This window comes from Fusarium solani, assembly GCF_023522795.1.
Source record: "Fusarium solani strain SB1 chromosome Unknown bctg00000005, whole genome shotgun sequence".
Classification (NCBI taxonomy): Eukaryota; Fungi; Ascomycota; class Sordariomycetes; order Hypocreales; family Nectriaceae; genus Fusarium; species Fusarium solani.
In genome coordinates this window covers 41759-63954 of record NW_027072153.1, presented here as the reverse complement: position 1 = coordinate 63954, position 22196 = coordinate 41759, and the positions used below count along the sequence as shown (strand labels likewise).

At 33.5% G+C, this 22196-nt stretch overlaps 2 protein-coding genes across 2 annotated transcripts; one reads left to right on the top strand and one right to left on the bottom strand.

Annotated features, from left to right (window-relative positions):
- Positions 1-13020: 13020 nt before the first annotated feature.
- MRS44_008432 (uncharacterized protein) lies at positions 13021-13844 on the top strand (the record flags this gene model as incomplete). The annotated part of the gene is made up of 3 exons (XM_065620918.1): positions 13021-13183; positions 13234-13678; positions 13826-13844. 3 exons carry the CDS (start codon positions 13021-13023, stop codon positions 13842-13844), a joined length of 627 nt encoding a protein of 208 aa, XP_065476990.1.
- A 1127-nt stretch (positions 13845-14971) lies between these two features.
- On the bottom strand, positions 14972-18889 carry MRS44_008431 (uncharacterized protein; the record flags this gene model as incomplete). The annotated part of the gene is made up of 2 exons (XM_065620917.1): positions 14972-15655; positions 15707-18889. 2 exons carry the CDS (start codon positions 18887-18889, stop codon positions 14972-14974), a joined length of 3867 nt encoding a protein of 1288 aa, XP_065476989.1.
- Positions 18890-22196: the final 3307 nt, after the last annotated feature.

Sequence of the window (22196 nt, the reverse complement as noted above, 5' to 3'; positions counted from 1 at the left end):
TATTAATAACTCTATTATTATAATTAAATTACTTCTCTTTAAGGTTAATTATAATATAGGGTTTTATTTTATACCTCTATAATAACTTAAGCTTATTTACTATCCTTAGGTTAAATAGGTTTTACTTAGCTCTATTATTTATTAAAGTATATAATTATTTTCTTTTAACTTATATTAATATTTTAAAATATCTTTATATTAATTCTCCTTTAATAATATATAGGGCCTTTTATAATATTATAAGTTATTTTTTTACTTATAGCTCTTTTATAGGTAAGCTTATTAGTTTTTTAATAATATATAGCTAATATAATTATATTTATATTTATTATTATTATATACTTTATAATTATATATATTATCTTAGCTATATAGCTAGTCTTAGTATTATTATTTTTATTCTCGCCCTAGGTTTATTTTATCTTTTAACTAGGTTATTAATTCTTATTCTTTTAATGCTTTTTTTTAATTAACTTACTTTTATTAATCTTTTACCTTATAAATAATTTATTTATATTTCTAGATAGCTTAATATAAGTCTTTATAGTATTATATATATATAATATATATATATAATACTAATAATATTATATTAATAAAATACTTAATAGCCTTTTATTTTATATTATATATAGGGTTTATTATTTAATTAAGCTAATAAAGTAATAAGAAAATAGTCTTATTCTTATTTCTCTTTCTTATATTTTTTATACTAATAGTATTAATAAGATATCTAAGAGATATTAGGGTATTTCTTATATATTAGGTATATTCTTATATTATCTTATAAATTAAATAATACTTCCTAGTATTATAAGTTTTTAGCTAGTTCCTTATAATAGGCTTAGATATAAATTTCTTATATATTTACTATATCTATATATTCTCGCGTAGTCTAGATATATCTTTTTTATAAGTTATTTTAATACTTATTATTATTCTTATTATATAACTAAGGGTAATTCTCTTCTTTTTATAGCTCTTTATTACTCTTCCTTACTTTTTATTATTAAGTATATAATTTATATAGCTCTCTTTATAGTTTCTTTATCCTATATTTAAACCTAATTTAATTAATATTAGTATTACTTACTTTAATAAGCTAATTTATTTATTAAGGTTTTCTATTATTATATATCTATTCCTTTTATTTATAGTTTTTATTATATTCCCTTAATACTTTAATTTAATATTATAGATATAAGTTATAGCTATACCGCGTAGGGTTATCTTACTAATAATCCCTATAATATAAAATAAATAATAGTAAGGATTATTTATTATATCTTATAACCTATTTTTTATAATTAAACCCTTTTATAATAACTTCCTTATAATTTAATTACTTAGCTAATATTAAGGGTATTTATTATCTCTATCCTAGGGTCGCTTTTTTATTTTATATAAGCTTCTTAGTAACTATAATAATAACCTTCTTACTATTTATTATATATAGCATAGGGTCCCCTTATTTTATTAATTCTAAGAGTAGTTACTATTATATATCTTAGGTTCCCTTTAGTTATTTCTTATTATATCTTACCTAATTATAAGCTACTCTTTTATTTAATTCTTATTTATATTTATCTTAACTCCTTCTAGGTATATTATATCTACTTTATAATATTATAATAAGCTTAGTTAATTAAGTCGCGGTTTAGGATTTCTTATCTTCTTATTAGGCTTATTAAGCTATATTAATATATTTCTTACCTTCCGGGAGGGATTATTATTAATTAAGTTAATAATATCTTTCCTTAATATCTCGCTATTTCTTATAATAAACTTTCTTAATATAATTTATCTTATAATAATAATAATATTTAAGGCTATAATAGTTTTATTTATTTTTCTATATAGCTCTAAGTATTATAAGACTAGCTTTAATATTATAAGAGGTATTATTATTTTTTTTCTTACCTTAGTTAATATTAAATTATAGGTTATTAATCTTATTACTATTAAACTTAGGGTTTTATAGTTTTTTTTATAAGAATTATTAATTATTAATCTTAATTACTTAGCTAATATAATTAATTAGGTTATTAAGTTAATTTCTTTTATATAATTTTACTTAGACTTTTTTTTTAAGATTATTAAAAAAAAATAATATTAGGGGTTTTTAATCTTAATTAAGTTTAAGGTAAATTAAAGGTATTTAGTTTTATATTTAAAGGCTAAGTAAGTTTATTAAAATATCTTAATTTTTCTTTTAGCTTATATTTTTTTATTAATTATTTTAAATACTTATTAAAATATAACCTTAAAAGTCTTAAAGCTTAAGTAAAAGTTAATAGTCCTAGGTAAAAGTTTAATAAAGGGGGTAATAAAATATTCTTTTATAATAGGTTTAAATTATATTATAGTATACTTAGTAAGTTACCCCGCGTATTAAACCTTATTAAATACTAGGTTAAATTATATTAAATAATAAGTTATAAAAGTATATAGCTATATAAGGAATATAAGCAGCTTATAAGTAGTTTTATTAAATTTCTCTAGGGGGTTTAGCTTTAAGATTTCTTTTATATCCTTACCTCTTATAGTAATAATTATTATATTATTAACTTCTTAGATATTATTTATATATTAGGTATTTTATACCCTTTATATTTTATTAATCCTTTTAATAAAATTATAAAGTCTATTTATCTTAGTACTTATAGTAATAATCTAAGCTTAGAGCTATTTAACTTCTTTATTATTAAAATTATTTATATTATTTATATCCTTATCTTAGTTAGCTAAGATAAGTATAAGTAAGTAATTAATAGGTAAGACCTACTAGTAGTTATTAATAGGGGTTACTTAAGTAGCTATTATATTTAATATTATTTAAGGTAATATAAGTAATTTATTAAATAAGAGCTATTAATATATATTAATTATATATATTCCTAAGAGATAAATTAGTTATATTAATTTATATTAATAATAAAAAATATTATATTATCTTAAATAAGGTATAAGTTATATCTAGTAATATACTTAAAGGTATTAAGTATAACTAAGTTATATTAATAACTAAGGTAATTATTATATAAGAGAATATAATAAGTATATTTTATATACTTCTTATAATATAATAGCTTATAATAGATTATACCTTATAGGGCCTAAGCTATTATAATCTATCTAGTTAGCTCAGAGAGGATCATAGCCTACGAGGTATAATCCGTTTTAATCTATATATAATTAGTTAACTAATAGAGGTCTTTCTTATTACGTGGCCTAAGGTTGTCTTAGGTTATAATAATAAGGTAAAAAATTAATAAAAATAAGTTAGCTAAAAGGAAGTACTAAAAGAATAAAAATTAATAACTTAGTTAAAAAATAAAAAAAACCTAAGATAAAAATAAAAATAATAATACTAAGATTAATTATATAGCTAAGATAATATATATAACTATAAAGTATATAATAATAATAAATATAAATATAACTATATTAGCTATATATTATTAAAAAACTAAGAAACCTACCTATAAAAAGGCTATAAGTAAAAAAATAAGCTATAATACTATAAAAGGCCTTATATATTATTAAAAGAGGATTAATATAAAGATATTTTAAAATACTAATATAAATTAAGGGAAAATAATTATATACTTTAATAGATAATAAAGCTAAGTAAAATCTATTTAACCTAAGGATAATAAATAAGCTTAAGTTATTATAAAAGTATAAGGCAAAGCCTTATATAATAATTAACCTTAAAAAGAAAATATTTAATTATAATAATAGAGTTATTAATAATAAGATTAATTACCTTAAAGTTTTTATTAAAAGAAAAAACTAAGGAATCTTATTTAATATTATACTTATAGAGGGCTATAACCTAGTACTTAGGTACTTATAGTTATGCTAATATAACTTATATTTTAACTAAAGGACTAATTAAGTATTTTCTTTTAATAATAAGGTATCTTTTATAATAAATAATAACTTAGAAGCTAATATAAGATCTTAAACTTTATTAAAAATATTAGAGAAGTTAAGTAAAAGTAAATATAAGATATTTTTTTACTTAAAGGAATATAATATAAATATTATAATAAATAAAAATAATAGAATTAATAAATAATTATATATATTATATAATAATTCTATAAATTAAAAAAAGACCTTAAATAAATTAAGAAGATATTAAAAATAAAATAACTTAAAAATATTTTATTATAATATTATATTTATAAGAAACTCTTTATAAAAGAACTTAAAATAGGCTTATTAAAATATATATATTATAACCTAGAAATTAAGTTTATTAATAAGAAATAACCTAGCTTTAATAAGCTTTATTTATTTAATATAATATAATTACTAATATTAAAGGAATATATTAAAGAGATATTATAAAAAAGATATATTAGGGAAAGTAAGTTATTTATTAAATACCTTATTATATTTATCTTAAAGAAAAATAAAAAACTTTAATTTTATATTAATTTTAAAATATTTAATATTATTATAATTAAGAATTATATATTATTACCTCTTATTAATAAATTAAAGAATTATTTTTTTAAAATAAAATATTTTATAATATTTAACCTTAAAGGAGCTTATAATCTTATTTAAATTAAGGAAAGATATAAATAAAAAATTACTTTTTATATTATATATAAATTATTTAAGTACTTTATTATACCTTTTAAACTTATAAATATACTTATTATATTTTAATAATTAATTAATAATATATTATAAAAATATCTAGATATATTTATTATATATTACTTAGATAATATTTTTATTTTTTTTAAAATAAAAAAGAAATATATAAAATATATTTATAAGGTATTATAAATACTATAAGATATTAACTTATTAATAAAACCTAAGAAAAATAAGTTTTATGCCTTAAAGTAAAATTCCTTAGATATATTATCTCTTATAATAAGATATATATAAACTCTAAGAAAGTTTTAGTAATTAAGGATTAAAAAGAATTAATTAATATTAAGGAAATATAAGCCTTTCTTAGTTTTATTAATTATTACTATAAATTCTTTAAATAATTTATAAAGATTATAATACTATTAATTAATCTTATAAAGAAAAATAAGATATTTATATTTAAAAATAAGGCATAAGAAGCCTTTTATATAATTAAGGAACTTATCTTAAGTAAGCTAATACTTAAGATATTTAACCTATTTTAATTAATAAAACTTAAAATAGATATATTAGACTTTACGCTAAGAGCTTAAATTAGTTAATAAAATAATAAAAGACTCTTATACCTAATTATATTTTATTTCTATAAGTTATATAAAATAGAATTTAATTACTTTATTTATAATAAAGAATTTCTTATAATTATTAATACTTAAAGTTCCCTAAGGAATTTTAATATTATCTCTTTAAAAATAAATACTAAATTAAGATATATATAAATTATAAGAATATTACTTATTTTATAAAAATATAAGAACTTAATAAATAATAATTATAATATATTAAATACCTCTTAGAATTTAATTATATTATTATTTATATTAAAAGAATAGAAAATAACTAAGTTAATGCTATTAATTAATAACTTAACCTAGATACTAGAAAGATTAAAGCTAAAAAATAATTATTATATTTTACCTTAGAGGGATACCTTAAATAAAAGTCTATTAAGTAAAAATAGAAATTAGTACCCCTATTAACGTATTTTAAGCTTATTAAAGATTATAAAGAATAAATTATTAATTTTATTAATTATACCTAAGGATATAACTATTAGGAAAATAGACTCCTTACCTTTAAAGGAAAGATTATTATACCTAATAAAGTTTTTAGATAAATCTTTAATTATTATTATAATTAATTCCCTTATAATAAGAATTACTAATTAATATTTAAAACTATAAACTAGATTTATAATAATTACTTATTTAAGGAATAAATCTAAGGTAAAATCTAATATTACCTAGAATATAGAAACTATAAAAGACCTAAAATCTATAAATAAAATAGAGTTATAGGGATACCTTATTAAATTAATAGAGTAGCTTATATAATAAAATAAGATAACCTACTCTTATAATAAATCCTAGAATATAATAAATAACTCTTAGATAATAAAAAAATAAATAAACTATAAGTATTAGATAAGCTATAATATAATCTTATATATGAAATCTATAGCTATTAGCTATATAGATACTAGGGGATTAATAAAACCCTTAAATAAGTTAAGATAATATTTACTTTTCCTAGATAAAAAAGATTATTTTATAAATTATTAATTAATACTACTTTTATATAAAAACTAAGGCATAATACTATAAACCCTATAAAAAACTATAATAACTCTTAGTTATATAATAATTATAAGATTTTATTATTATAAATTTTATTATTAAATTACCCCTATTAAAAGAATTAATTATTAGAAACTTTTATAATAATATTCTTATTATTATAAATAGACTTATAAAATTTTCTTATTTTATACCTTATAGAAAATTAATAATAATAAAAGAATTTACTTATTTTTTTTACTTTTATATTATTAAAATATATAATATATTACTTAAAATTATTATAAATTAAGGATTATTATTTGCCTTAAAATTCTAATAAAGCCTTATAAGATACTTAGAAATTAATTATAAGCTCTTTATTATATATTATAAAGAGATAAATAAATAAATAAAATATATAAATTAAATACTAAAATAATACCTTTAATATTATATTAATTATAAATAAACTAATTAGGTTAAAAAGCTATTAGCTATATAGCTAGCTTATAATATAGCTATAAATAAAAGCATAAAGATTATATTAATTTATATTAATTTTAGATTTATACTAAATATATATTATTAAATATAAGATATTATTATTAACCTAAAAGTAATTCTTATTAGTAATTAATTAAAAAACCTATATAAAGAAATAAAAATAAAACTTAAATTTATTAAGAATAAAATAATAAATTATATTAATAAAAAAAGAATTAAGGGATTAATCTTAGAGGGAAATATAATTTACCTTATAATAAAAAATATTAAAATAAAATAATAAAATAAAAAACTTAACTATAAATATATTAGACCTTATTAAATTAAGTAAAAAATCTTAAAATATAACTATAAACTAGACTTATTACCTAAGGTTAAGCTTTATTTAATCTTTTATATTTTATTACTTAAATTAATAAAAAATATTATTTAAGTAAAAATAAGTAATAAATTAGAAATAGAGATTAATAAACTAGAAAAATATATTATAAAAGCTATTCTTAATATAAATAAAATTAATAATAAAATAATATATTTTATTAAATAAAAGAATTACTTAGACTTAGAAAATATATAAGAACCCCTAGAATACCTTATTAATATATAATGCCTTTTAAAGGATTTCTATTAGTAGCTTTAGAGGAAGATAAAAAAAAATTATCTAGACCTAATAAACTCTAATTAATAAGATTAGAATATACTAGGGATTATATATTTATTATGGCCTTAGACTTTATAAATATTTCTAGCTTATTTAGGTTATTTATTAACTTAAGGTTTTAATAAGTTATTTTAATTTCTTTTAAGATTAAGGAATAATACTAAGTATATAAATAAGATAAATAAGCTAAGAATTCTTTTAGCTCTTATTAATAAATTAATATTTCTCTCTATACCTATGCTAGGGACTTATATTAAGACTAAAAAAGCTCTTTTATTATTAGCTCCTTAGTATTAATTTACTTTACCTTAGAAATAATCCTTAATACTAAAAAATTAGCTAATACTTAATTAATAATTATAAAGAATATATATAAGAATTTAAAAAGACCCTTATTATATTATAAGGATAGCCTAAATAAGTATATAAATTATATTTCTTATTACCCTTAACTATCTTATAAATAGCTCTATAAGCCTAATAATAAATATAAAGTATTATTTTAAAACTAATATACTTAATAAATTCTATAAAAATATAATAATAATAAATTAAATTAATAATTTTAATATTATTAGATTTCTTTTATTTTTTTAAAAATATAACTAAATATTATATTAAAATATATTAATAGAAAATTTTATTATTAAAATTACTATTAAAATTACTATTATTCGCATATTCATATAAGCTAAGATATACGCATTATACATTTAACCGGATAGGTTTAATTAATTAAACCTATAGACTTCTATTTGCCGCCGAGTCTAGCGCTAAGCCCCGGCGCTGACACTTTTTAGGTTTAAACTCCGACGCCGACTCTAAGAACTAATCCCTCCGAAACCTATAACGCCGATAACCTCTATTTCCCAACATAATTGCGCCTATAGCTATATAGCCAGATCCTAGCTAGCCATAAGACTTCTTTGATTTTCTTATTTAGCGTTGCGGAAGGTATTAACGCTAATGACGAGAGTTATAAGCTATGCCTTGTACGGGTGCGTATTATTATTGTCTCTTAAGCCATTGAGGAAACTAATTTCCTTCTAGGCGAGATGCCTACGTTTCTTTAGCTTCCTTTTAAGGGCCTTTAATAAAGAAAGCTCTTCTCTAATAAAGTTAAATCGACTATCTATATTATAACTAGGTAGAAAGAGGCTAAGCAGAAGAAGAAGAAGGTTATAGCTAAAGATCGCGAGTTTAACCTAAACCTTTTATTTAGTAGGCCGCGTGCCTACCGCAACGCTCCAAATAGCTCCATATAATATTATCTCTCATAGCCTATTATAGGTGCTTTTTGCGCCCCTATGAAGCTTATAGACCTCTTCGGTAAGGTTATCTTAGTTATATAGGAAGGCATGCCGATAGGCATTAGCCGCGCTGCTTTGATCCGCTGGTTAAAGGTCTTTGCGGAAAGCTATTGCGATCTCGTTGGTGTATTATTAATCAGTTGGCCGGTCGCAGATTGGTTGACTGGTTAGTTATGGTTGTTGTTGGTTATGGTTGAACCTCCTCTCACGAGGATAATAGAAGCGATTTTAACCTCTTTAAGTGATTGAGAATTGCAAGGATAATTGGAAGGTTAACGTCAGAGGGGAGCTACTACGCGAAGGGGATTTTAACCACTTTAGCTAGTTAAGATATAAGCTATTTATTATAAATAGAGCTAGTTTTAGCGCGTTATTAAAGCTATTAATAATTATGTGGATAAATCTTATTAATTTAAGCCTATTAAGACCTTAGGCTTTAGGTATAGAGCCTTTATTATTGAAATTACTAAGATATTAATTAAGATACTTTGATCCCTATTTTAGGTAGCATAAAGTAATAAAATAATTAATAGAAAATTAAGAGAATAAGATAAGGGGACTAACTAAGTTAAGGATAATAACTACTTATATAGCCTTAAGGATAAGATTAATAAAGGGGAGATATTATATTATAGCTAAATAATAGACTAGGCGGTTTAATAAGGTAGAACCCTATTATATAATTAATTTGCTATTAAAGTAAGTAAGACTTATTATAAAAAAATAAATACTCTTAGGCGATACTTACTTATAATAACCTTATCTAAGTAAGTAAGTAAGTATTATAGGTTTTATATTAGTAAGTACTTTAAGTATATAAAATATACTTATTATACTTTTTTATATAATAGCTACCTTAGTTATTAATATAACTTAGTTATACTTAATACCTTTAAGTATATTACTAGATATAATAACCCCCTTTATTTAAGTATAGCGTGATTAATCTTTCTATTAATATAAACCTAGTATAACTAGCTTATCCCTTAGGAATATATATAATTATTATATTATTATTATAAATAAAAGGGATATAAAAGATCTCTTAAAATTAGATCTCTTAGAACCTTTTAATAAGATTATTTATAAGTTATTTATATTCTTTACTTAGCTAAGGGTATTTATAATATATTACTTAATATAGTTTACTTTACTTATTAATAAGGTTTAATATATTATAAAAAGACTTAAGAATTATATTATTATATAATTTAAACTTATTATAAAGAAATACTATATAGCCCTAGCTAGCTAATATTTTCCTTATATTTATTACTTTTACTTAGATTATAAAGCCTTTAAAGTAATATTTTAATAAGCTTTTAAAACTATTAATAAAAAGATATATATTAAAAAAGAAATTAAAATACTTTAATAAACTTAATTTACCTTAGAGTATAAAATAAAATATTATTAATTTACTTTAAAGCTTAATTAAAATTAAAAACCTTTAATATCCTTATTTTTTAATAAATTTAAAAAAAAAATAAATAAAACTTTATAAAAAAAATAATTTAATAACCTTATTTAATATATTAGTAAGGTAATTAAGATTAATAATTAATAATTTTTATAAAAAAAACTATAAAACTCTAAGTTTAGTAATAATAAAGTTAATAACTTATAATTTAATATTAACTAAGGTAAGAAAAAGAATAATAATACCTTTTATAGTATTAAAGCTAGCCTTATAGTACTTAGAGCTATATAAAAAAGTAAATAAGATTATTATAGCCTTAAATATTATTATTATTATAAGATAAATTATATTAAAAAGGTTTATTATAAGAAATAATAAGATATTAGGGAAAGATATTATTAATTTAATTAATAGTAATTATCCCTAGAAGATAAGAAATATATTAATATAGCTTATTAAGCCTAATAAAAAGATAAAAAACCCTAAACTATAACTTAATTAACTAAGTTTATTATAATATTATAAAGTAAATATAATATACCTAAAAGAAATTAAGATAAATATAAATAAAAACTAGATAAAAGAGTAGCTTATAACTAGGTAAGATATATTAAAAAGTAACCTAAGGAAACCTAGAATATATAGTAATAATTACTCTTAGAATTAATAAAGTAAAGAAATCCTATATTAAATATAATAAATAAAAGAAGAATTATTATTATAGTTATTAAAAAACTTAAATAAAAGAAAATAATAATATTATTTAAACTAAAATAATAATTACTCTTAATATTAGCTAAGTAAATAAATTATAAGGAAGTTATTATAAAAGGCTTTAATTATAAGAAATAAATTATAAGATATAATAAATAGTCTTTATTATTATTTAGTATATATTAAAGGGATTACTAATAGGATAACTTTATATAATATAATTATAACCTATATTTATAATATTAAATTAAAGTATTAAAAGAATTTAATAAAACCTATAAATAAAAAGAATAAGTATATAATAATAAAAAACCTTAATAAATAAATTAACTTATTAAAGTAAGTAATACTAATATTAATTAAACTAGGTTTAAATATAAAGTAAAGAAATTATAAAAGGAATTATATAAAGTATATATTAAATAATAAAAGGAGAAAAAGAGTAATAAGGAATTATAAGAAGAAGAAAATTATTCTTATTTATATAATAAAAATAATAATTAATATTAAAATAATATATAAGAAAATATATCTAAACTATATAAAAGTATATAAATATAGTAAATATATAAGAAATCTATATCTAAGTCTATTATAAGGAATTAATTAAAAACCTATAATACTAAGAAGTATTATTTAACTTATAAGATAATATAAAAATATACCTAATATATTAAGAGTATCTTAGTATCTCTTAGATATCTTATTAATATTATTAATATAAAAAATATAAGAGAGAAAAATAAATATAAAACTATTTTCTTATTACCTTATTAGCTTAATTAAATAATAAACCTTATATATAATATAAAATAAAAAGTTATTAAATATTTTATTAATATAATATTATTAGTATTATAGTCTACTAGCGTAAAAAATTTCCCCTATATAAAAAAAACGTCGGTAGCTCAGCCGACGTTTTTCATAGATGATAGGGTCGCTCATTCACGCATGCAGCATCGGCACTCTACCTCGTCGATGATCAGCAGGTACTTCTCCTGCCAGTCTATTCGAGACTGGCCGTTGATGGAACGCTCCACTAGATTCGACGATCTGACCCCGTCAATGCCCCTCTCCAGGTCTGTGCGCCACTACTGGTCCTTCGAAAAGCCCCAGGCTGAGTGGATTGTGATGCCGTTGATCCGCGCTGCCGCAGTTCCTGACGTGGCCGTTCCCAGGAGACGATTCGAAATAAGCCCCCCTCTTCTACTCTTCCTCGGGATCTAGACCGTCTGATAAGCGGTCTAGAACGATTATGAGGCCATTGTACGATACGCTGCGTTTGGATGCGGACGTGCTGGCCTGACACGCATACTCGTTGGCCAGAATTTTCCCAATTTTCAGTTGAGGATTGCAACCTGGCCGCGACCGTCCCATGGTGTTACGCCACGTGCTACCATCCGGCAAAGGCCGCCTACATCTGTTCGTGAGTAGAAGCATGGTCTAGACCGCGCTAGGACGTTCCAAACTTTCTGCTTACATCACGCGACGGAACCAGGCACCACAGCTTAGAGCTCAATTCGTTTGTTATTTAAAGAAAGCTTTGGGCTATAAAGCCCACGCCCGGTCTGGGATCAGCTCCTGGAGGTAAGAAGTTCCTAAGAGTTAGACGCTATGAACACGATTCTTAATCGCAAATAGAACGTTAGGGGCTGAGACTTGAATTTAAACTGTATACCGCCGATGTATTAACAGTGACCCACGTTGGCGGGAACGGGTTCAGAATGAGAAGTTGAAAATCGCTCTAGTCCCGTATCCGGCATGGACCAAGCCTCACCGTTCACATGGCGCAGCGCTATCGGCTAAACTATCGACAGAGGCCTAGAGTGGCGCTATGCTATTGAGTAAACTACTATGGTATTAATTGAGGCTTTCATATCACGGTGACAAACTAATGTACTGTCTATCAACCGGTCTAGAACTGCCGAAATAGGACGAAACGTCCTGCCACTCCAATGGTACCCTTTGACTCATGTGGGGCTAGAGCCTCAGGCGAGCCAACCTAGCAAGCTAGGTTGGCCACAAAATTATGATCAGTAACAAAATGTGAGACAGCCCCTCACATCGTGACGTCTTCAAATTATATGCAATCACCACCTAATTTAAGCCTTTCTTACGACATCAATCAGTAAAAAACACTACTCTTACGTCCATCTCAAGTCAACCTTCATAATGCCAAGCGAAGCGAATCTCAAGGCCGCCCGGGAAGTCGTGGACGGAGGTCGGATATCTTACCTAAATGGTGACTTGGACAAGAAACAGCACATTACTCGCCTAAATCTAGAAGACTTTCGCCATGCGCTGGGGTGGTGCTCAGAACCCAAGTTCTATGCAGGTAAGACCGGTTTCAGTGTCCCTCGCATCAGTATATTCTTACTGGCATAGGTTGCTTGACAGGTTCGAAGCTAGTAGACCAACCCCCCGTCAGTCACTCGAGGCTTCCCAAGCCTCACGCCGGGTATGTCCTCGTCAATACATCCGTTTCTGAAGGAAATATTATCTTCAACGGCCCGACCTTCGACTTGGGTGCTAAAGACAAGCCTGTCCAAGTATCTCGCAGTGGCTACATCCCATTGCTCCAGTGGATGGCCACCAAGTTCGTGCTCCTATGGGACGAGGGCGACAAACGAGGCTGGCCCATCAACGGCACGAGTGCTCTATTGCATGTCGTATGGGCATCTTTAGCGCATGACAAAAATGATGATTTCTCATCTGCGTTTCTTTTCGAAGGCCTGCAAGAATTGGACAAGATAGACAAGGCCAACTCTGCCATTCACATGTTGATCAACCGCAGCAACCTAGACCTCAAGCTGTACCGCGAGCAAGACGGGTATCTTCTCCTCGAGAGCCGGATTGAATATTTTTGCAAAACATGTTGGAGAAACTCATCGACCATCAGGCGTTGCTTTCGACAGCAGATGAGCGCATGTACATCGTAGTCAATGAAGAGTTGAAAGATTGCTTAATAATTCCGTAGCCGCAAGTTTCAGCAGTAACGAAATGAATAATTGAAGCAGTATATCCGACACTCTATGAGTAAGCCTGAGGGCTTAGGATAAGGAAAAAACACACCAGAGGTTTGTCTCGATGTCTTGTTGGCATTGAGCCCCTGACAGGGGCCAGGCGGTAGGGCGTTTGAAACCCAACCAGCGTGCACGGATAAAAAGGATGTAATTATGAAGATAATCGTGGCGGGGGTCGACGCACGGACAAAACGTGTGGAATTTAGTAAATTACAAGCTGCCCTTGGTACAGTAGGGATCTAATGCTTCTGGGCGGATTGGTTCTGGGACAGGCCGTTATCTGTGACATCTAGTATGGCTTCAACAACTTCATCCTCATATAAGACACTTGAGGCATTTTTAAGGCAGTTATGGAAGGCTTGTGGAGAGAAACATTCGAATGAGCGTCGGGGAGGCTGGGTGGCGAAGGAGACGTTTTGAGAAATTTTACATTACTGCCATGTAACCATACTGCATGCGTGATCAAAAAATTAATGCGATAATATCAAACGGCATGAAATTCTCAATAAAACAGGCATTGCTCCATGCCAATAACTTCAATCTTGGCCTAACACCGTGTAAGTGAAATTGGGCATTTTGTATAGGGATTTTTTTTTTTTTTGCTTTCCTGTAGGTGGGTGCTGCATGGTATTCACATACGTTAAGCATTTTATTTGACATAGACAATCCTTAATAGCAACGTGGACATACGCCCCACCCCCCGCATTTGCGTGACGGCATTGGAAAAACCCAGTGGGAAAACCAGTGCTGGGGAAGAAACAAATTGCGAATACGAGGGCTACACCTCAATAGACCGAAAGGGTCAGCGCATGCAAAGCGCGGCAAACAGCAAAAGAAAAGAGAAAAAAATACAATAAAGGCCCACAGGAACCGTACATAGGACACAAAGAGATAGGGTCGCTAGACCCTGAAGAAAACAGCCGTTAATCTCCACCACCACGAGGCTTGCCTGCATTTTGGCGTGTAGTTGATTTGAAAGCTTTCCTAAGTCATTTGACGAATACAATTGCAGATCTTGGCTTGTTGCTTGTCCACTATGGCCACCCTGTAGACGCACTTATTCATCCTCGAGTAAGCGCTGTTGCCTGGCCGTGCTGGTGCTATGTCGGCTTTATGCTTGTGGCCAGCATTGTGCGTGTTCTTGTGGTCAGAGTGGTACTACTGGCCTTTGATGTGCTGGTCAGAGTGGTGCTGCTGACCTTTGACGTGCTGGTCACAGTGGTGCTGCTGGCCTTTGATGTGCTGGTCAGAGTGGTGCTGCTGACCTTTGACGTGCTAGTCAGAGTAGTGCTGCTGGCCTTTGATGTGCTGGCCTTTGATGTGCTGCTGGCCTTTGACGTGCTGGTCAGAGTGGTCGTGGTCTTTGACGTGCTGGTCACAGTGGTGCTGCTAGCCTTTGATGTGCTGCTGGCCTTTGACGTGCTAGTTAGAGTGGTGCTACTGGCCTTTGATGTGCTGGCCTTTGATGTGCTGCTGGCCTTTGACGTGCTGGTCACAGTGGTGCTGCTGGCCTTTGATGTGCTGCTAGCCTTTGACGTGCTGCTGGCCTTTGATGTGCTGCTGGCCTTTGATGTGCTAGTCAGAGTGGTGCTGCTGACCTTTGATGTGCTGGTGGCCTTTGATGTGCTGGTGGCCTTTGACGTGCTGGTCACAGTGGTGCTAGTGGTCTTTGACGTGCTGGTCACAGTGGTGCTGCTAGCCTTTGATGTGCTGCTGGCCTTTGACGTGCTGGTCACAGTGGTGCTGCTGGCCTTTGATGTGCTGGTCACAGTGGTGCTAGTGGCCTTTGATGTGCTGGTCACAGTGGTGCTGCTGGCCTTTGATGTGCTGCTGACCTTTGACGTGCTGGTCACAGTGGTGCTAGTGGCCTTTGATGTGCTGCTGGCCTTTGATGTGCTGCTGGCCTTTGATGTGCTGCTGGCCTTTGATGTGCTGCTGGCCTTTGACGTGCTGGTCAGAGTGGTCGTGGTCTTTGACGTGCTGGTCACAGTGGTGCTGCTAGCCTTTGATGTGCTGCTGGCCTTTGACGTGCTGGTCACAGTGGTGCTGCTAGCCTTTGATGTGCTGCTGGCCTTTGACGTGCTGGTCACAGTGGTGCTGCTGACCTTTGACGTGCTAGTCAGAGTAGTGCTGCTGGCCTTTGATGTGCTGGCCTTTGATGTGCTGCTGGCCTTTGACGTGCTGGTCAGAGTGGTCGTGGTCTTTGACGTGCTGGTCACAGTGGTGCTGCTAGCCTTTGATGTGCTGCTGGCCTTTGACGTGCTAGTTAGAGTGGTGCTACTGGCCTTTGACGTGCTGGTCAGAGTGGTGCTGCTGGCCTTTGTTGTGCTGCTGACCTTTGATGTGCTACTGGCCTTTGACGTGCTAGTCAGAGTGGTGCTGCTGGCCTTTGACGTGCTGGTCACAGTGGTGCTGCTGGCCTTTGATGTGCTGCTGACCTTTGATGTGCTGGTCACAGTGGTGCTGCTGGCCTTTGATGTGCTGCTGACCTTTGATGTGCTGCTGACCTTTGATGTGCTACTGGCCTTTGACGTGCTAGTCAGAGTGGTGCTGCTGGCCTTTGACGTGCTGGTCACAGTGGTGCTGCTGGCCTTTGATGTGCTGCTGACCTTTGATGTGCTGGTCACAGTGGTGCTGCTGGCCTTTGATGTGCTGCTGACCTTTGATGTGCTGCTGACCTTTGACGTGCTGGTCACAGTGGTGCTGCTGGCCTTTGATGTGCTGGTCAGAGTGGTGCTGCTGACCTTTGACGTGCTAGTCAGAGTAGTGCTGCTGGCCTTTGATGTGCTGGTGGCCTTTGTTGTGCTGCTGACCTTTGATGTGCTACTGGCCTTTGACGTGCTGGTCAGAGTGGTGCTGCTGGCCTTTGTTGTGCTGCTGACCTTTGATGTGCTACTGGCCTTTGACGTGCTGGTCAGAGTGGTCGTGGTCTTTGACGTGCTGGTCACAGTGGTGCTGCTAGCCTTTGATGTGCTGCTAGCCTTTGACGTGCTGCTGACCTTTGACGTGCTAGTTAGAGTGGTGCTACTGGCCTTTGATGTGCTGGTCACAGTGGTGCTGCTGGCCTTTGATGTGCTGCTGACCTTTGATGTGCTGCTGGCCTTTGATGTGCTGCTGGCCTTTGACGTGCTGGTCAGAGTGGTGCTACTGGCCTTTGACGTGCTAGTCAGAGTAGTGCTGCTGGCCTTTGATGTGCTGCTGACCTTTGATGTGCTGCTGACCTTTGATGTGCTGCTGACCTTTGATGTGCTGCTGGCCTTTGATGTGCTGCTGGCCTTTGACGTGCTGGTCAGAGTGGTGCTACTGGCCTTTGACGTGCTAGTCAGAGTAGTGCTGCTGGCCTTTGACGTGCTACTGGCCTTTGACGTGCTAGTCAGAGTGGTGCTGCTGGCCTTTGATGTGCTGGTGGCCTTTGTTGTGCTGCTGACCTTTGATGTGCTACTGGCCTTTGACGTGCTGGTCAGAGTGGTCGTGGTCTTTGACGTGCTGGTCAGAGTGGTGCTAGTGGCCTTTGTTGTGCTGCTGACCTTTGATGTGCTGCTGGCCTTTGATGTGCTGCTAGCCTTTGATGTGCTGCTGGCCTTTGATGTGCTGGTCAGAGTGGTGCTGCTGACCTTTGATGTGCTGCTGGCCTTTGATGTGCTAGTGGCCTTTGATGTGCTGGTCAGAGTGGTGCTGCTGGCCTTTGATGTGCTGGTCAGAGTGGTCGTAGTCTTTGACGTGCTGGTCACAGTGGTGCTGCTGACCTTTGATGTGCTGCTGGCCTTTGATGTGCTGCTGGCCTTTGATGTGCTGCTGACCTTTGATGTGCTGGTGGCCTTTGACGTGCTGGTCAGAGTGGTGCTGCTGACCTTTGATGTGCTGCTGGCCTTTGATGTGCTGCTGGCCTTTGTTGTGCTGCTGACCTTTGATGTGCTGCTGACCTTTGATGTGCTGCTGGCCTTTGACGTGCTGGTCAGAGTGGTGCTGCTGACCTTTGATGTGCTGCTGGCCTTTGATGTGCTGGTCACAGTGGTGCTGCTGGCCTTTGTTGTGCTGCTGACCTTTGATGTGCTACTGGCCTTTGATGTGCTGGTCAGAGTGGTGCTGCTGGCCTTTGATGTGCTGGTCAGAGTGGTGCTGCTGGCCTTTGTTGTGCTGCTGACCTTTGATGTGCTGCTGGCCTTTGACGTGCTGGTCAGAGTGGTGCTGCTGACCTTTGATGTGCTGCTGGCCTTTGATGTGCTGCTGGCCTTTGATGTGCTGCTGACCTTTGATGTGCTGGTGGCCTTTGACGTGCTGGTCAGAGTGGTGCTGCTGACCTTTGATGTGCTGCTGGCCTTTGATGTGCTGCTGGCCTTTGTTGTGCTGCTGACCTTTGATGTGCTGCTGACCTTTGATGTGCTGCTGGCCTTTGACGTGCTGGTCAGAGTGGTGCTGCTGACCTTTGATGTGCTGCTGGCCTTTGATGTGCTGGTCACAGTGGTGCTGCTGGCCTTTGTTGTGCTGCTGACCTTTGATGTGCTACTGGCCTTTGATGTGCTGGTCAGAGTGGTGCTGCTGGCCTTTGATGTGCTGGTCAGAGTGGTGCTGCTGGCCTTTGTTGTGCTGCTGACCTTTGATGTGCTGCTGGCCTTTGACGTGCTGGTCAGAGTGGTCGTGGTCTTTGTCCTGCTTGTAGTTGTCGTCTTTGTGCTCCCACTTGTAGTAGCTCGGACCTGGCACTTCTTATGCTTGCGATTCCAAGTCTGGCCATGAGGGCATTTGCACTTCTTGTCCCCTCCATGCCATATCTGGCCATTGGGACATTTGCATTTCTTGGTGGTCCGGTTGAACTCCTGGCCTCTCTTCTTGCAGAGGCAGTCGCCGTGCATTAAGAAGGCCTCCCTGCCACAATGGCCGTCTGCTACCCAGGGACCGGCAGCATCATTATTGTCATCCCTGGCCTCAAGTCCGTAATTCCCGGTGTCAAATACAGGGATGGAAGTGACTGCTGTTAAGCCAAGAAGTGCATGAAATAGGACGTGTTTGAGGCGCATGATAGGCGAGTGGTGCGGTCCTTACAAGGGAAGTCTGTGATAGGTAGGCGGATGTAGGCTTTCTTTACTTACCAATCTAGAATCACAAGCAAGTGCGGGAAAATTACTACGACCATGGTTAGGGAAGATTCAAAAAAAGGGGACTAGACAGGGCAAAGAGCTGGGATTATGTAGGCCATTGGGCTTCACTCATGCGAAACTCCCTGTCTGCAAGGTAAACGGGCGCATCATCTCCGTCCCCATTCAGAGGGTAATCTAGTCTTCCCTCCTTCTCATCAAACACGAGTTCCTAACTCTAAAACCAACCCTCTTCTAACCTTTTCAGTTTATGCATGCCTTCTTCTAGCTATATGAAACGCTCACCACATGATGCTACCTTCTAAAAGCCAGCCGTACCAATCAGATACTAGCCTCGAGAAGCCCGCTGATGCACTGAGAGGTATTCCCAGCAGGATGACTCAATACTGACGAAAGGCATCTACTGAGAATACCCCTTCAAGAAGGGGAGCGGCATAATCATCATGCTCCGGAACAAGAGCTCCAGCCATGTAGTTCCATTGGTTCCTTATGGCACGGCGCCACTCGAATAACTGGCAAGTAAATGCTTAGATGGGCTAAGACGGAAGAGTATTCTGGTTAAATGGTGTTGCAATGCATCCATCGGTCGGGAGGGGAGGGGTGGTTACAGCTGAGTTGGCGCCAGGGCAAGGTCTGTCTAGTGTAACCATCACAGACCCTCCAAGCCGTTGAATCCCAAACAACCAGCCATAAGGAACTGTGTCCGGCCCATCCCTAACACTAACTTTGTTGGTGTTCTAGATCGTATCTTACTTGGCCAAATAGAAAATAGACCGTTACATCGATAACAGCTACTTCCGCCCTAGGGTCATTGCGCAAGAACCGTGATTTTGTCGGGCGCAACTTCCAGAGAATTGTTGTAACCCTCGGTCTTCTGTTCTCATATCTGGCTGTTTACTCCCTCAACTGCCGTTGGCATGGATGACTGCCGGGTCAGTTCTCATCAGAGCAACCCCACCAAAGCAGACATGCGGTGATGGTGGCCCCAACCGTTGGATATGCAAAGCGCGCGCAACAGGGCGGGCCGTCGTATTGCGTCCCCTCTAGTCATCCACATGTTACCAATGTCGAAGAGCAATGATTTACCGATGGCGTATAGGTCATCGGTGGCAAAACCACTCCCGGTGAAATATCAGAAAACTGAACATTTCAGATTCAACATAGAGGCCACCCACTTGTTAGGTGTGGAGAACTTAGAGCCAGTCCAATAGCCCCTCCGGCGTCCATGATTTGGCCATCAGTGGGGAATACAGGAAGCTACAGTGGGCACAACTACGCTGAGCACATTTCACCACCTTGCGAATATCCATTTGTATTTTAAGACTCCGCCACTCATTTTTAGCCTCATCATGTGCCCCTTGTTTACGGCGCGATATAAAAAAGCTAACCGCCACAAGGGGAAATATCTCACATGCCACTACTCCGCTCCAATGCGCCTTATGAGAGAGCGAAATCATTTCTTCATAAGCAAGGTATAGTAGGCGCACAGACAGGGGCTTCCCTGACGCACGGCTGAAAAGGCTAGTTTTCACTCCAACCCAATCTTTTCCCGGATGTCTCCGTTTGTTAGTTTCTCTGGGAGTGTTTTTTCGAAAAATGCTGGCTGAGTTTCTACGAGGGGCGTATGTTAAGTTCTATGCAACGCAAGGAGGGAGATCCGCAGCCGACTAAGTCCCTTACTACAACCAGCTAAGCCCTATTTAGACCATTACCAAGGCAGGGGGATCAGTCTGGGGAGGGGGCTATTGTGGTAACTCGGAACAATTGCGCCTCGAGACAAGAGTGGGCTGGGGACATTGAGCACCAACGACGTAGTAATCATTACCGGCTCTTGTAAATAGACATTGATAAGGTTGAAGTTTCATCGGTTAATCGGAACCAAGCGAACAAAAGCTGGGTTTGGGATGCAAGCCATGCGACCGCCCCTTTGTCGTGGCTTAGCGCTGTTGGGGTCCTAGGCGCCACTTAGGTTACATCGTACTGTGCTCCGTACTTTCCAATTAGCAGATACCAAGCCCAGAATGGATTGCTATGAAAGTTTTAGTCCCTCAATATGGCTAATGTAACGGCCAGAGCTGACGCGGTCCTAGTCAGGTCGCAGAGCATGGCTACCGATGATCCGTGCGAGGGAGGGCCGGCTTATCGGCTAATCCTGCCGGAAAATAAACGTTATGAGCTTTAACCTTTGGCAACTAAGGCGACTCTTCATCCCTGCTAATCAATGGAGGACGCTGGTCCCCGTTTCTGTCGTTGACTTTGGACCTATGGAATATTGTTCACTGGCAGATTCGGCATCGGGGTTTCCCAGTCTGCTAGTTTTATGAGGTGGTCGCTTTTTCGCCTCATAAGGTGGTTCTAGTTTGGGCTTGCCATCTGTGTCGATGGCACCAATTCTCCTTATGACGAGTCTATTTTAGAATCCATCTTATTGTAGGACTTATAAGTAGCCAGTTTACCTGTGGAATTCTTGCCGTTGTTAAACAAGACGTCTCATGTTTTCTTTCCACCGCCAAGGTATCTATTCTTGGTAAATCTCGGGAACCCACGATCCGATCGGGGACCCGGCCGCTGGGAACGACAGAAGACCTGGCTAGTGGAGCGTCCCAAGACACGGCAATGTGCCGGATCAGCCGGGGCTGGTGTCATAGTTACAAGGAGGCAGTTGAGTTTTTTAACCTTCCCGAACTTCAGCCTCGTCGCCCCAACTGTCACCAACATCTCAATTTACGCCGAGTTTCACAAGTGGGTGAAGGGAAAGACCGCCGGCCCGAAGAGGCAATTGTACCTGATCAACGAGGGAGAAGAAGGTCCTATTCAGTACTACATCAACCTCAGGCCAATAGAAAGGTGTGAATTCACCTTCCTAGGGTCTTTTAATAACAGCGTAAAAGGAGTGTAAAAATGAAAGTAGCCGCACTCTAGCCCTACGTCGCCGCACCACCAAAACCGTTTGAATAGGGAGGCATCATCTTCCCGACACCGCCAACACTTTTAATTTCCCACCTTCTGCTTCGCCTTGTTGATGTTGATGTTGATGGTGACAGGCATGTTGGAGTCGATCTCACCAATGCAAATTTGGAACTAGGCAACTTGTGAGCCAGGGGATGGGGCTGAGAGGCCGAGTCACTTATAGCGCCGCTATTGTTGCAGCAAATGATCTTTGCATCGCTGTTGCAAGAGTTTGAGAAGGAACAGACGTTACCTGTGGGATGTTTGAGACTTCCTGGGC